The sequence below is a fragment of the Melopsittacus undulatus genome, chromosome 11 (assembly GCF_012275295.1).
Source record: "Melopsittacus undulatus isolate bMelUnd1 chromosome 11, bMelUnd1.mat.Z, whole genome shotgun sequence".
Lineage (NCBI taxonomy): Eukaryota > Metazoa > Chordata > Aves > Psittaciformes > Psittaculidae > Melopsittacus > Melopsittacus undulatus.
The window spans coordinates 1,572,419-1,586,542 of record NC_047537.1 but is presented as its reverse complement, the minus strand read 5'-3'; the positions used below and the strand labels follow the sequence as shown (position 1 = coordinate 1,586,542).

Sequence of the window (14,124 nt, the reverse complement as noted above, 5' to 3'; positions counted from 1 at the left end):
GGAATCCTTTGCATTCTCTCTTTTAACATATATCTCTATGTGTATATATGCACACAGACACACACAGGACAACTTCTGATCTCGGACACCCGGCTCCGCTCCCAGTTTGCCGCAAGCTTTTGGCAAACCCAAAACTGTTGGGGAGGTGGTGGTGGATGAGCCCTCCCCAGCCCCACAGCCTGAACTGCCCCAGAGCTGGACCCCAGCACCTGGCCAAGGACCTGGGTCACTCCATCTCCTTGGGGATGGCAGGGCAAGAAGCGCAGCCCAAGCTCAGCCCTGTGGTCCTCATGTTGTCCTCCGGCTGCGTGCCCCCGGTACAGGTAAGCACCAACGGGCATCACTGTGCAGAAGGAGCCTCCTCCCATGGTGCTGCCAGGCACAGGAGCTGCCCCAGCTCTGGGCTTCAGCAAGAGCACGGGTTTTATTTGCTGACGTGGGTAAAGTGCAAATAGAGCCCCTGGCCCTGCCTGTCCCCACTCCTCTGAAGCATCACACACCTCTCAGCAGCTCATCGTGCTGCCACCCTCACCAGCACTCACCACCACCAGGTCAAGTGGTCCAGGGCATCATGGTCCACCCAAGCCAAGCCATGCCAAAACCCCAAATCTGTGCCAGCCATGAGGCAGGAACCACCCCAGCACTGGTTTCTTCTCCTGGAGCCCTGGACCAGGCTAAGCTCTGGACAGCTTTGTCACTACGATGCAAAAAACTGCTTCAAGTATCAAAGAAAACAAAACAAATGGCCAAAAGTTGGGTTATCCTCTCCTCCTGCCCCCTTTCCCAATGGAAATACAAAGAAGGAAGAAAACCCTGAGCAAGCGCTGTCTGGATTCAGGAACCAAAGCAGGAAAGAGAAGAGCACAGCCACAGTAGCCTTCAAAGTGACTCTTTGTGCACTTTGCACTTGTTCATAGTCCCAAACTCGCTAAAGAACAAGCTGCAAATACCATTAAAGCAGGTGTTTAGTCACAGTAAAGATAGAAATTCAAAAAGGAAAGGAAAAAGCCATACTTGGCTTCCATATCACTGCCCCCATCCCTTGGGGCACCCCGGCCTCAGCATCCCCATGGATGCTCGGCATTCCCCAGCCTGGAAGGAACACGAGGAAGGGATTCCAGGCTCTTGGGGCATCCCAAGGGTGAGCAGGCAGAGCTGATGTAGGCAGGAGGCAGGGAGGGGGTAAAGGTGGGACCTGCTGCCCAACCAGGGCACCTGCAGGTCCCATCCCAGCTCCTGCACCATTGAGCTGAGCCCATCTGGGGCCACCAAGGCCAACGCAGCCCGGAGACATCAGCTTTCAAAACAGAGATAATAGAGGAATAACTCAGCCTTGGGTTTTTACCCCAGCAGGGCCTGTCTGGAGGATGAGCAAGAGGCAAAATGCGTCTTCCTCCCCAAAACCTTTCACTGAAGGCAACAAAGCCGATTTTGTCTGGTTTTACTTCCAATGCACTCCAAGTTAATACAAAGTGAGAGCCTGGTTGGCCTGGGGAGGACAAGGGAAGGGGCAGTGGACGAGCCCCACACACCTCACTGTGCCTCTAGAGCAGAGCTCCCAGCTCCATGCCCTTTGGAGCAAGAACAATGCGTTTTCCATGCTTGGATTCCTCTCCAAAGCCCTTTGGAGGTGGCTGAGGGGAGGCTATTCCCCACTCTGGGACATGCCCCAGGACCTGCACACCCTGCTGCCGAGGGTGCCATGAGCCCATTCACCCCAGTGGGTGATGCAAAGGTGCAAGGAAGGAGCAGCAAACTAAAAGGAGTTGCTGGGAGGGAGGGAGAGAGAAACCAAACCCCAAACCCATCGTACTGAGGGGAACAAACCCGACAACAACCACAGCACCAGCCAGGGCCTCCACCTGCACCCCACACAGTCCTCCCGACACGTGCAAGCCTGAACTCCCATGGAACCATCCCTGATCCCAGGAACTGGATAACGCTCCCGGAGCCAACGGCACCGAGTCCCTGCCAGCCTCCGGCAGCACCCGGGCACGGCCGCATCCTGCCCCATAGCACCCACTGCAAGGGGCTCCCTCTGACACCGGGAGCCTGTAACCATTTCCCCCACCCTGTCCCACTTGGCTGAAGCCCTTCTGCTAGAGACAACCATCGCCAGTCCCAGCACCTGACCCTCACACACCTTGCTTTCCTGTTAAGTGACAGTAAAACTCGCTTTAGAGGACAAGGTTAACGATGGCTTTACTTCTGAGCGGAGTGATGGATGGGTGGTGATGGCGGGGGTGGGGGTGGCGAGCTTTTCTCCTCCCCTTCTTCAAACGAAACCAAAAGACAAAAGAAAAAGGAAGGAAAAAGAAAAAAGAAGGAAAAAGCTACAACCTTATAGACTAACCTCAGGAATATCAAAAAAGGAGCCCAATAGTTTGAAGTAGGTCGCCACAGACCTAGTCGTTTACAGTATAACGAATGCGATTATTTCCTTCATAGATTTTAAATACAAGCAGAATAAAAATCACATTTTTTTCAGGCAACAGTAGCAGTTCAGTAGGTAAGTGGCTTGATCACATTGTTTCTGTTTTGTATTAGTAATGCATGCAAGCAGCTTTAGTATTACAGATCCCTTATAGGTCATGAAATGTTTGCTCTCTTTATAAAGTCCCTCCAAAAGTACCATCTTGTCTTCTCACGGGGGTTTCGGGCCGGCTGGAGGAGCCCGAACCTTGTTCAAAAGGTTGTGGAGTGCTTTGGGTATCCGATGCCATAGCATCCGTGGCAGCTGGCTCCTGTATCACAGAGCCAGCCCCTTCGGCATCCTCGCTCTGTTCGAAGGACTGGTTGGATCCATTGCTTAGCTCTACATTCACTGTGTTAGTTCTCAAGGCTACTATAGTTCCTGAATCGCTCCTCCTTTCTGCATAGATTCGCTGCTCAAAGACCTGAGCAGTGTTGGGCTGGAATTCAGGATCCAGGGGGACACTGTTTGTGGTGGAGCCCATGACCGTGCGGTACATCTCCATCCCTTCCGGCAGCATGGACTTAATCTTCGGCAGCCAGCGCTTGCGGACGCGGCGGGCGTTGGTGCACATATCAGCTGCTATCACATTCATCTCGCTTTCCTTAAAGCTCGGGGCAAAATTCTGACAATACACTGCAAAGACAGGGATACACAGAGCTGAGGGTTCAGAGGAAGCATCACAAAGGGGGCCCAGAGGTGAACACGGCCTCTGTCCCGTCCTACAGACCTGCAGATGCCATGGAGAGGAGGCTCATCCATGGACCAGAGCTCTAGCAAGGGAAGACTTACAGACAAGGATTCCTCAGCTTCAGATTGGGACAATCAGGAAGGGATAAAAGCAGAAGGCACAAAAATCCCAGCTGGCCTGGGGAAGGGGGATGGGGAAGGATCACTCAGCCCTTGGGGATGCAGGGATCCACAGAGGACCCAGCCCCAAGCTGGAGTACGGCACCAACGCCGGGATGGCCAAAAGCAGAGATGGACACAGAAAAGGTCAGCACAAACACCTCAACAGTAGATCCATCAATGGCTCTTAAAGCCCCAGAGGTGCAGACATAGCTGTGGGGCTGGGAAACACCAGAGCTCCTCTTGGCTGAGCAAAGGAGCTGCCCAAAGGACTGTCCTCTGCCTGTCCCATGCCTCGTGCCAGCCGCTGCAGGGCCAGCCAGTGCTGCATGGACCACCAACCCTGCCAGCGTGGCTGCTCTGACATCCCTGCACCAGCACGTACTCTGCAGAAGCCCAGCAAGACCTTGGCTGCAGCCCTGCTCCTCCAAGGGGACCAAGCACCTGATGTTATGGAATAACATCCAAAGAACTGCCACGGTGAATGATTATCAGCTAAAGCTTGTGCACAAGGTAAAATTCAGGCAATATCTTATTCATCTTATGCCCTGACACATGGCAGTGTCACTGGACAGCGATGCCTGTCCAGCCTCTGAAGGTATCTGCAAACATCAGCAAAGACCAAGCCTGGAAGGTCCAGAGCCATAGCTCTGCAGTGTGAGCTGCTAACAGGGAGCCTGTCTTAAGAGAGCACCATGCACAAGCTATGGGGAAGCACCACCAGCTTAGTGATTTTAGAATCATAGATTAGTTAGGGTTGGAAAGGACCTTAAGATCATCTAGTTCCAACCCCCCTGCCATGTCTCTATGTATTGAACATCTGCCATCTTATCCCTTTCCTCCATGTGCTACAGATCTCAGAGGGCGGCTGGAAGGCCCCTGGAGTTCAGCAGCACAGCAACAATTGGGGAGAGGGAAGGTTTATCTTCCCAATCTTAAAAATAAAACCCAGTAACAAAAACCCTGCTCAGAGTTTCATTTTCCAGCACAATAAAGTTTACACCAAGATTTGGTACCCAGCATCCAGCGTGGGTGAGAGAACACCCTGCTTTCCACTGTACATCAAGCCCATGGTAAACAGGCTTCGCTGCACCAACCCATCAGGGTCTCCTGCAGGTTCTCCCTCACCAGCAGGCACCTTCTGTCCCACTGCATGCTCCTTGTATTCAAGAGTGACTTCAGAAGCCAAATATTTAACCATTTGTCTGCAGTGCCTGCCATAAATAATGGAACTACCTTGATGGAAGTCACCAAACTCTCCTTTTCTTGTATAAACACCAATGCTGGGCACAAACGCACAGGTAGCCCTGCACATCCCAGCCCTGGCTCAAGTTAGGGCACTGTGTAATCATGCAAACACAAGGGGATCTTACCTGCAGGACAGCAGAAGAGGTGTTAAACAGCTGAACCTTTTGCAACCCCAGCTCTGAGACAGAGCCCAGTGGCTCTACAAGGACAGAGCCACCAGCCAAGCCACGTGGCATGATGCAGAACTTTGTCTGCAGCTCCAGTGTTAAAACCAAAAGCTCCTGTTGCTTTATGCAACCTTTTAAAAGGCAGATACCTGCAGCAGAGCTCCCACTGGAGGTGTTCAGGAGAACAAAAAGGGTTTATAATACACATTCAAGGAAATAAGACTGTAAAAGCACCAGACAGGTCACCCCACTCCAGCATTTACTGCTGAAGACCAACAGTCCCAAAAGCCCAGGACATAGCCACAGCCTGGGCACAGTGGGGCCAGCACCACCAAGGGATGGGCAGAAGGTGGGACTGGCCCATGGGCTGGAGCTGTATGTTCTGCTCCTACAGACCAGGGGATCTGGTGGAACCTTGTGCTTGGATGAGCATGGAGGCATAAAAACCAGCACATGGAGATGGCCTGTTTCAGTGGTATCAAGCTGTGTACGCTACCAAAAACATGACTTTGGTTTCTTCCTTAGAGCACCTATCAGTAAGTTAATTAACTGCAAAATCACTGCTTTAAAATATAGGAAAACAGCCAAGCAGCAATAATGTTTTATATTAAGATACTGCCAAAACCCACCAAAAATTAACTTCAGCCCCAAAATGGTGCAAAAAAATGAAGAAAATGAATTTTCCTATAACCCGATTTCACCACAGATATTCCCATTGTTACACAACAGAGATGGCCTCCCCTGCTTAGGTTTTGGCTTTGCTCTTAGCCTGCTGTTCCATCAGAGCAGCAGTAAATCTCTCTCCTTACATTTGACTGCATTAAGAACCCTGCTGTCCAGGGGCTTCCTGCTGGGATCGCTGGTGGAGGACCGGATTCCAGTTCCGCAGCTGTTGGCAAGCGTGTTCCTGCAAGAAAGGCAAAGGAGGATCCTTACACTGGGGACTCCACAGCCACTGCCTTGTCCTCTTCCCTTTAGGTTCTTATGGAGGGATCACTATGTTACACGATTTTAAGGGAAGGAACTGGAAACCCTTGTGCTCAGGTTCATGCACCACTAAGAAAACACACAGAAATCAGCGCAGCACATCCGAAAGATGAAGCACTCCTGACACATTATCTATTAACGTGGTTAGAACAGCAGAAAATACACCAAGCCCCTTGGGTTTTGGAGAGCAAGAGGACATACCGATCAAAGAAGGTGGCCAGAAGACGTCTCAGAAGGACCTTGTGTTTGACACCGGCACATAAGTGGCAATTCATCAGCTGCCCCCGGGTGATATAAACACCTGAGCCTGGAAGGGTTGGGAAGGGAGAATCCAAAATTAAAGCCTTGTCTCACTGACAGCATCGCCTCCGAGCATGAGCAAACTGCTCCTGCGCTGGTCGGCCTCCAGTGTAACACAGGAGGGAGTGTGTTCTTCACACGCTGCTATGGAAGCCCACCAAGGGCAGCAGGATCTTTGGAGAAGCCTAGCAGGGACTGTCATCACTGGCGTCATGGCAAGGCCCTGGTAAGAATAATAACTAATTTGATCTGTATGGAAATCAAATGAAAGTATCCTTCTCTTTTTCTGGCAAATACACACAGAACAAGGCCTTATACTGTGATTTTTATGTATACAGATCAGATTATTTATTCTTTCTGAAGGAAGAAAACCCCAGTCCTTTGACCTTTCATTCCCTCATGTGAAAGACTGCAGAACATTGAGCTAGAAAGAATATCCCCATCTAGCACAGAAAAGGTACAGGATTACACTACAGATGTAACTGCTTCCAGAAACCCCAGCCCATCACCTCCTGATACTTGTGGTGTGCAGGGAATTTTCCTTCTAATGCACAGGAACTGCTGACTTTGAAACACACCGTGTCCAAGAATGTTCTCCAGCAGAAAAAGAGCCCCTGCCAAAGCAGCTGCACACGTCCAGGGCTTTGGCAGTGCTCTACAGCAGGTTTCTTATCAAACCCTTTACTTTGCACATAGTCACACAGAGCAAGCTGCTCCCACCTCAGCATCAGCTTACAGGGGGAGGTTATCCTATCTTTCACTGTTATACGAGAGGGTTCTGGTATTTGCTTTTAATTGAGATTAAATAATGGTTTGCATCTGGACCCAGAACACTGTTCTCAATGTACAAGAACATGTACCACAGCAATAAAATTACCTCCTGGATTTCCAGGAAACCCTACAGATGATTGTCCCTGACCTTCCGGATGCAGACATTGCTGCAGAGCAGCCCATGGCATTGGGGCAGGCACAGGCAGCTCCCTGAGCCCAACCCTCTGCCCAGGGATGGCAGCCAGGCCACTGGTCCTGCCCCAGAAAAGAGCAATCTCCACTCGGATCTCTGAGCCATCCTGCTTCTCAATGTGTTATCATTAATGCCAGACTGGTTTGGGTTGAAGGGACCTTAAAGCTCCTCCAGCTCCAACACCTGCCACGGGCAGGGACCCCTTCCACTGGAGCAGCTGCTCCAAGCCCCTGTGTCCAACCTGGCCTTGAGCACTGCCAGGGATGGGGCAGCCACAGCTTCTCTGGGCACCCTGTGCCAGCGCCTCAGCACCCTCCCAGGGAACAGCTTCTGCCTCAGAGCTCAGCTCAGTCTCCCCTCGGGCAGGTTCAAGCCATTCCCTTTGTCCTGTCCCTACAGGCCCTTGTCCCAAGCCCCTCTCCAGGTTCCACATATTCTCTTCCACGCACAGTATCCGTCCATCAGATGTACAATGACTGCAAGACTGGTTGAAGACCCTCTCAGACAGAGCTGCTGAAGTTCCCAGCATCAACCATGGCACAAATAATTCGAGACAAAAGGAAAATGCTCCAAAGTGGAGAGCTGAGAAAATGCCCCTGCCCCAGCTCTCACCCAGTCTGAGACAGGAACTGGCTTCCTTCAGCAGCTGTATTTTAAGAGCTAATCCATCAGAGGGTAACTTCACTTTGATAAACAAAGCCCAACCGAGGCAGCCACTATCAGTTACTGATATTAATCCACTTTTTTTTTCCCAGATTGAAGAATGTAAATCAAGCAGAGCTGCCTCAAGCCAATCTGCAGCTCTCCCTATGAAAACAGCCTGCACCTCTTGATGGTTTTAAGAAATCTCACAGAAAATGGAAATGGGCACAAAATGAATATTCCAGATACAAAATAAATACTCGTGGTTGTTCTCTGTGCTGTAGTGTGTGTGTTTTACTGCTGCCTTCCATCCGAGCCCCATCCTCCATCAGGTGGGAAACTGCCTGGACATCCCCTGAAACAAGGATTCCTTCTACAGCCTGAAAATAAAACCATGCTACTCACCATGAGATAAATGACCAGAAGGAAAGGACAACTGATTTGGATTGATTGCACTGCCACGTACCATCTTCATACCAAGGTATTATAGGTATTAATTAACACCCACCCCCCCACTGTGGCAGCAGGTATGGGCAGTTGTGCAAAGAGCACTTCAACTAAACGCAGCTACATCCAGGGGGAAAAGCCTCCCAGCAGCATGGGCTATGGGCTGAGAGGAGCACTGCAGCAAAGCAAAACTGGAGGGAACTGGTAAAAGCTTAATGTAATTATTGAAACTGGAATTTGGCCTGGATAGCCCAGTCCAACACCCATCTCCTGTGCAGCACTCGAGGTACCTGGGCTGCAGGCTGGCATGGGCACATTGGACAGCTACTGGATTTCACTCTTTATTCAGCTCTATATCCCCAGTTTCATTAAAGCTAAACAGCACCATCTTCCACCTCAGGCTGCCCATAAATCCTTTACAGAGAAGTAATGAGTGCTTCCAATATCGTAACCCCCCCCAAAATGAAAATAAAGATGGAAGAAAGGACCAAACCCAATCCCTTCTCTTCCTGCCTACTGCAGGGTTTGACCACTTAATAACACCCCTCATTTTATAAGAGCTTTCACAGGCTTTTCAAAGCCTCTGCACTGACACAGACTTTCTCTCCGTGGCTTTGTGAATCTGATAATGTGAGAGGGGTTTGGGGTTTTCAGCAGGTTTTTTTTAGATCTGTGCATCTAAATCAAACCACAATTGCGATGCAGCCCGCACCAATCAGGAAGAACACAAGCTGGAGAATTCAATTAAAATGCTAAATTAATTCAATTGAATAAATCCTGTTAATGACACATTTTTCTATCAGCAAATTAAAGGAATCTTAGAACTTTCCAAAAGATGATTGGTGATGAATAATCCAGAAAGACACAGGAAGGGCACCCAGGATGCTTGACTCCAGCCATGGTGTGGGATGAGCACCACATTTCAGGGAGGAAAACATCAATGAACCCCAGGAACTGTCAACCAAATAGAAGTTCCCCCTTCATTACCTGCAACAAGCTCAAGCTTTTCTCCAGGATCTCCCTCTGAGTAGAGCTTTGGGTGGCAACGGTATCCGATCTGACTGATAAGACTGGCTGGCAGAGCAACAAGATCCCGTCGGATGAGGACACAGGAGCGGTTCTCCAGAGGGATCTGCTCCGGCTTCTCTTGAGCAACTTAAAAATGAAAAGGGAACACCATTAAACCAGCTCATTATGCAGGAACAGCATTAACAGAAGGTCAGGTATTGAATCTTTCACGTAGCTGCTGGAAATACTCCTCCCCTCCAGATGCTGTTACCAGGGCTATCGGCTGCGGGGCAGATGCCACCTGAAAGCATGGGAAGATGCCCTGGTCTCCCCCATCACCTACCACAGCAGTCTCGTGTGTGTGTTCAGCTTCTGCGAGAGGGATTCTTAGAATCTAATTAGGCTTTAACTTTACCTAAGTTAATCATTTATGAAAATGGGCAGCTCTGCACAGCTGGCATCGCTCTGCAAGCGCAGCATAGGAAGCTGGCTTCCCCAAACGCTCCCAGAAGAACAGCAGGTTACTTCACCAGGGGTTTCTAAAAGAGGCAATGAATTGCCCAAGTTTGATTAGTACCAAAACTGCTTCTCCTGATGTTTTGTTCCTGCTGAAGTGAAAAGCAGGCTCTGCAGGTACCCTCTGCACTGAGCAAGGTCACCAGAGCCTCTCCTGAAGATGGCACCCACCAGCCATCTCCTACAAGCTCCAACTCACACCCTGAAGCTCCTTCTCTTCCTCTGCCTGTTGCAGGCGACTGTTTCCTCTCAGTAACAAGAGACATCCCAATCAACAAGCCAAAATATGTTATTGAGCTGTGGCTTCACAACCAAACTACTGGGGTTTGCCAGGACGCGGCTGTGACTTGCCCCAACACACAATTCCTGTAGCCTGCCAATGCACCACTGCAATCATTAACACTGGAAGTACTGCACTGTCCTGCCAGCACTGTGCAAGTCTGGGTCTCGTGGGCATACAGAGGATTCCTTGCTAAAGCACATTTACAGTGCAAGTCCACAGGCTTGCCTAAAATTCCCATTTCTAACACCAAATTAGGCTGATATGTACACAAACTCCATCCGCACTGGGACATGGTGGGAGCAGTTACAGCTCTGAACTGCAGCCCAGCTCTAAAACAACCCATCTTTTTTTAACCCAAAACGTGATAATGGTACAAGTGCCACACATAAAATCAAACTCAGCTCTGTGCTTGGGTACCTGTGAATAGAGAGAAGGAAAAACCCCAGTAATTCGCATTTCTGAACTCAAAATGTCTCTGCTCCAAAGGTGCCTTTTCCTGCAATTATTTTGCTGTTCTGGGGGCCACTTTTCCTCTCTCTAGATAAAATAACAAGTTTTGCAGACTTGTTGCTGCAGTAACCAAGGGACGATGGCTCGGGTACAATGGGAGCAGTGTTCTAACTAGGACATGCCCCGCGCCGCCGTGCTGTGCTGTGGCATCCTATCACAGGCATGGGGCTGGAGGCATCGCCACCCTCATTGCTCCCTCCTTCCCTAAAGTCAGAATACCAGGAGGATGCCCCTTGGTTGGGGAGCTGCACCATGGCAGAGCAGCCTTTCCTTCAGTGATTAAGGGCCAAACAGCAGCAGAACAACTCCCATGATGTTTTTAAACTAACTTCTCCTGCCATCACAGCCCGATTATCTATGCTGTGCAGCGCTGATGTGCAGTCCCACTGGCACACAGCATTTTCACCAACTGCCATAGTTATCTGTTTAAGAGCACTTCCAAGCATCCAGACACCCTCTCCTTGGAGATGGAAGTCACTTTCTGGGCATACAGAGGCAGCATCTCAAAGACCTCTTGTATTTCTCATGCTTTTAAAGAGTGATAAGCAGAGTACATCCAAGGAAATACTAGTATGTTCCAGCTTAAACTAATCAAAAGCAGAGGTGCCCTGGGTATGAGGGAACCAACACTCGGGGAGGTCCTGCTCTGCTTGTCCTTCACAGGCTTTTTGGCTCTGGCAATGCATGGTCACCACAGCACAAGGGCCACTGCAAAATGCACATCTCAAGGGGAGAGGAAGCAGGAGGAATGGACATCACCATCAGTTCCTACCCAGAGCCCTCAGCAGGTTACACACAGGCTGAAATAGAAGGTAAAATTATATATACCCCATGTGTGAGCTGCTGTTCTGCTGCTAAATCCCCGAAACCAGACTGGAATGTGCTAAGGTCCTCAGCAGCAGCAACAGAAGACAGGTGAATGATGCTATGGGGGTTAAAAGAGACCTTGGCAATAGCTCTATGACATTCCTCCCCACCGAAACCCCAGCAGTTGTTAAGCTGCTGAGGTGAAGCTGTGCAGACTGAGATGGATCCTCAGAAAGTTTCTTAGAGGCCTCCAGTTCATTTTTAAGCAATCCAAAGGCTGTGGGTCTCCAGGGAAAGCAGTCGCAATCAATATCCCAAATGAGACAGAGGTCAGAGCAGGAGAAGGTTCCTCGCAGCTTGTGACCCAGCGCTGCTGTAATGGGAACAGAGGAGAACTCAGCCTTGAGCAGCCATCAGCCATCTCCTCCTGCCTGCTCCTTCATCAAACTGCTGTCACTGGAGAAATCAAACACCTACAACATCCAAGGGGCAAACAGCTGCAGCAGACAAGGACAAACCTACCTGCTCTACCACCTTCATAGGCAAACATCCAATACAAACCAATTCTGGGGTTAAACAGATCCTAAGGCAGCCAGAATGGGGCAGGCAAGGGAAAGCTCATCACAAGCACTGTGCTCACGCCACCATCCTGGAGGAATTCTGGAGGATTTGGTGTCAAACCTGAAGGAAAAGTAGCTTTTCAGGAAGACAAAGCTGCTGTCCTGGTTGGTAACAGTCCTGCCTGGAAGGAACTCTTTGCTTTTGAAGGCATTTCACTTCCTATACATGGAGCCATTAAGAACTTTACATTTGAAATCAAATACTTCATAAACTAAAATTTGGGCTAAAATGACCAAGTGCAACTCAATGCATGGTTCTGTTTTGATTACAGCTGTCCTGCTGGCTCGCTGCCTATAAATCTCTTTAACATGGGCACCAAGCATTGGTTTTGGACCGTGTTTCCATTAAAACATCAGCACAAATTCAACAGTACTAAACAGAACCAAGCAAAGATTTAGGCCTTTCCATGCCACCTCAATTCAGCAGATAGCCATCGGTTATGTAAAGAAGCAGGATACAAGAGACACTTTGGTCCCATGTTCTCAAAGAAAGCCAGTCTGTTTGGCCTTTATGCTCTGAAGAACAGGATAGTATTCGCTTCTAATTAATTTGTATCTTCAGAGGGCAGCAGCTCCTTCCCTTTGAATGAAAGGGCAAACAATGTGAGGTATTGTTTAACACACTTTTGTTCTCCACCAAGAAAGGAGCCTACCAGCTAGCGGAGAGGGGCCGGAAATCATTACAGAGGAAGCAATGAGAGCTGCCAGCCAAACACTGCTATATTTCATCTCTCTCAAACTTACATGGATGCTGCAGCTGGCGACAACTGGTCCAGAATGGGAAACATCCTGGGGTTTCTGGCTGAAGAAGCAGCTTGGAGGAAAGCTGGAGTCACGGGTGCTTCATGGCTCCAAGCTCTGTGTGACGCTAGGGGCACATGTCTTCCTTGTCCCTGAAATATGCTGTCCAGCTCAGAGGTCCATTACACCTTCTTGCTGAGCCCACAGTGGTTTTGGTGATGCTGGGACAGTTGCATCAGAGATGCTGAGCCCACACAGCTCCTGTTGACCCTCATCAGTGATGGGCAACAAGCTGCTTGGGCAAGTACCTGGGGTTTGGCAGTGCTGGGAATTGCTGGCTGTACACTTGGGGCCAGTATTCACTTATTTCCTTAATTCCTTGCAACCCAGACACCAGGGCTTCAAAATTATTCCTGAATCCCAAGCCCCACCAGTCTGGGTTCTCCTCTGCAGATAAACTACACCATAATCCTGTGGGTAGCAAACAGCTACTTCTGTTTTAGGAATGAGATTCTGAGATACAGAAAGACCAGAGGCATGGACCCTTATCCAAAAGTTAACATTTACAGAGCCTCAACATGAAACCACAAATCACGAGCCCTGGTCCAACAGAACAGCTCCAAACCCATCACCTGCTCCACTGCCAATCACTGCACATGCAATCACAGGGATAATTCTCCCTGTTCTCTACATGGCAAGAAGTTTCTTTTCACATAGCTACACTTTACAAACATTTTTATCCCATTAGCCTATTTTCCACTGGCAGTGGGACTAGCCCAAAAATAGCATCCCTGCTACGGCGCCGGCATCGCCAGCATCAGCCTGCGTATGTAAACCTGTACCACAGAGGACACACGCACGCACTGCGGGGCAGGGAGATGATATAGTCCCAGCTGGGATAGTTTACGTTTTACAATTAGTACATTTATAACAAAGGGCTGGAATGGAGAGATTTGATTTGTGACCTATTTATACAGGGAGGTAATCTGGAATTAGGATAGGAAAAATATTACTGGTTTATAAATACCCCTATCTTGCCTTCGCTTCACATCTCAGCCAGGAGTGAAACATCTGCCAGCCCAAAATTAAACATCTGTGTTTTACGGTGAGGAAACTGGGGCTGGAGGTTTAATGCCAAAAAAGGCCAGAGGCTGCATGTCCCTGGTGTGGGGCCTGGCTGCCTCCGGCTGCTCAGCATCACCGGTGCCCGTGCTGGGATGGGTGATGCTGGTGGGCTCCCACCAGCACACAGTGGTGCCTCCGGCAGCAGGGCTGTGTGGTTACAGGAACCTTCCAGAACCTAAAGGGGTGAGACCTAAAGAAACCTGAAGAGAAGCTGTTCCCTATGAGGGTGCTGAGGCGCTGGCACAGGGTGTCCAGAGGAGCTGTGGCTGCCCCATCCCTGGCAGTGCTCAAGGCCAGGTTGGACACAGGGGCTTGGAGCAGCTGCTCCAGTGGAAGGGGTCCCTGCCTGTGGGGTTGGATGAGCTTTAAGGTCCTTTCCAACCCAAGCAGGTCACTGCTCCTGCAGTTGGAATCAGCTACTTTATTCCAGCTGTAAT

General features: G+C 49.7%; 1 protein-coding gene across 1 annotated transcript in view; it reads right to left on the bottom strand.

Annotated features, from left to right (window-relative positions):
- Positions 1 to 2,387: 2,387 nt before the first annotated feature.
- The window catches only part of NACC2 (NACC family member 2), a 50,121-nt gene continuing 38,384 nt past the window's right edge, over positions 2,388 to 14,124 (bottom strand). The window contains exons 3-6 of the mRNA XM_034067432.1: positions 9,065 to 9,232; positions 5,926 to 6,031; positions 5,547 to 5,644; positions 2,388 to 3,109 (exon numbers count right to left, since the gene is read on the bottom strand). Coding sequence (XP_033923323.1) covers positions 2,610 to 3,109; positions 5,547 to 5,644; positions 5,926 to 6,031; positions 9,065 to 9,232 — 872 coding nt within the window. The 3' untranslated portion in view covers positions 2,388 to 2,609. The remainder of the gene's footprint in view (positions 3,110 to 5,546; positions 5,645 to 5,925; positions 6,032 to 9,064; positions 9,233 to 14,124) is intronic.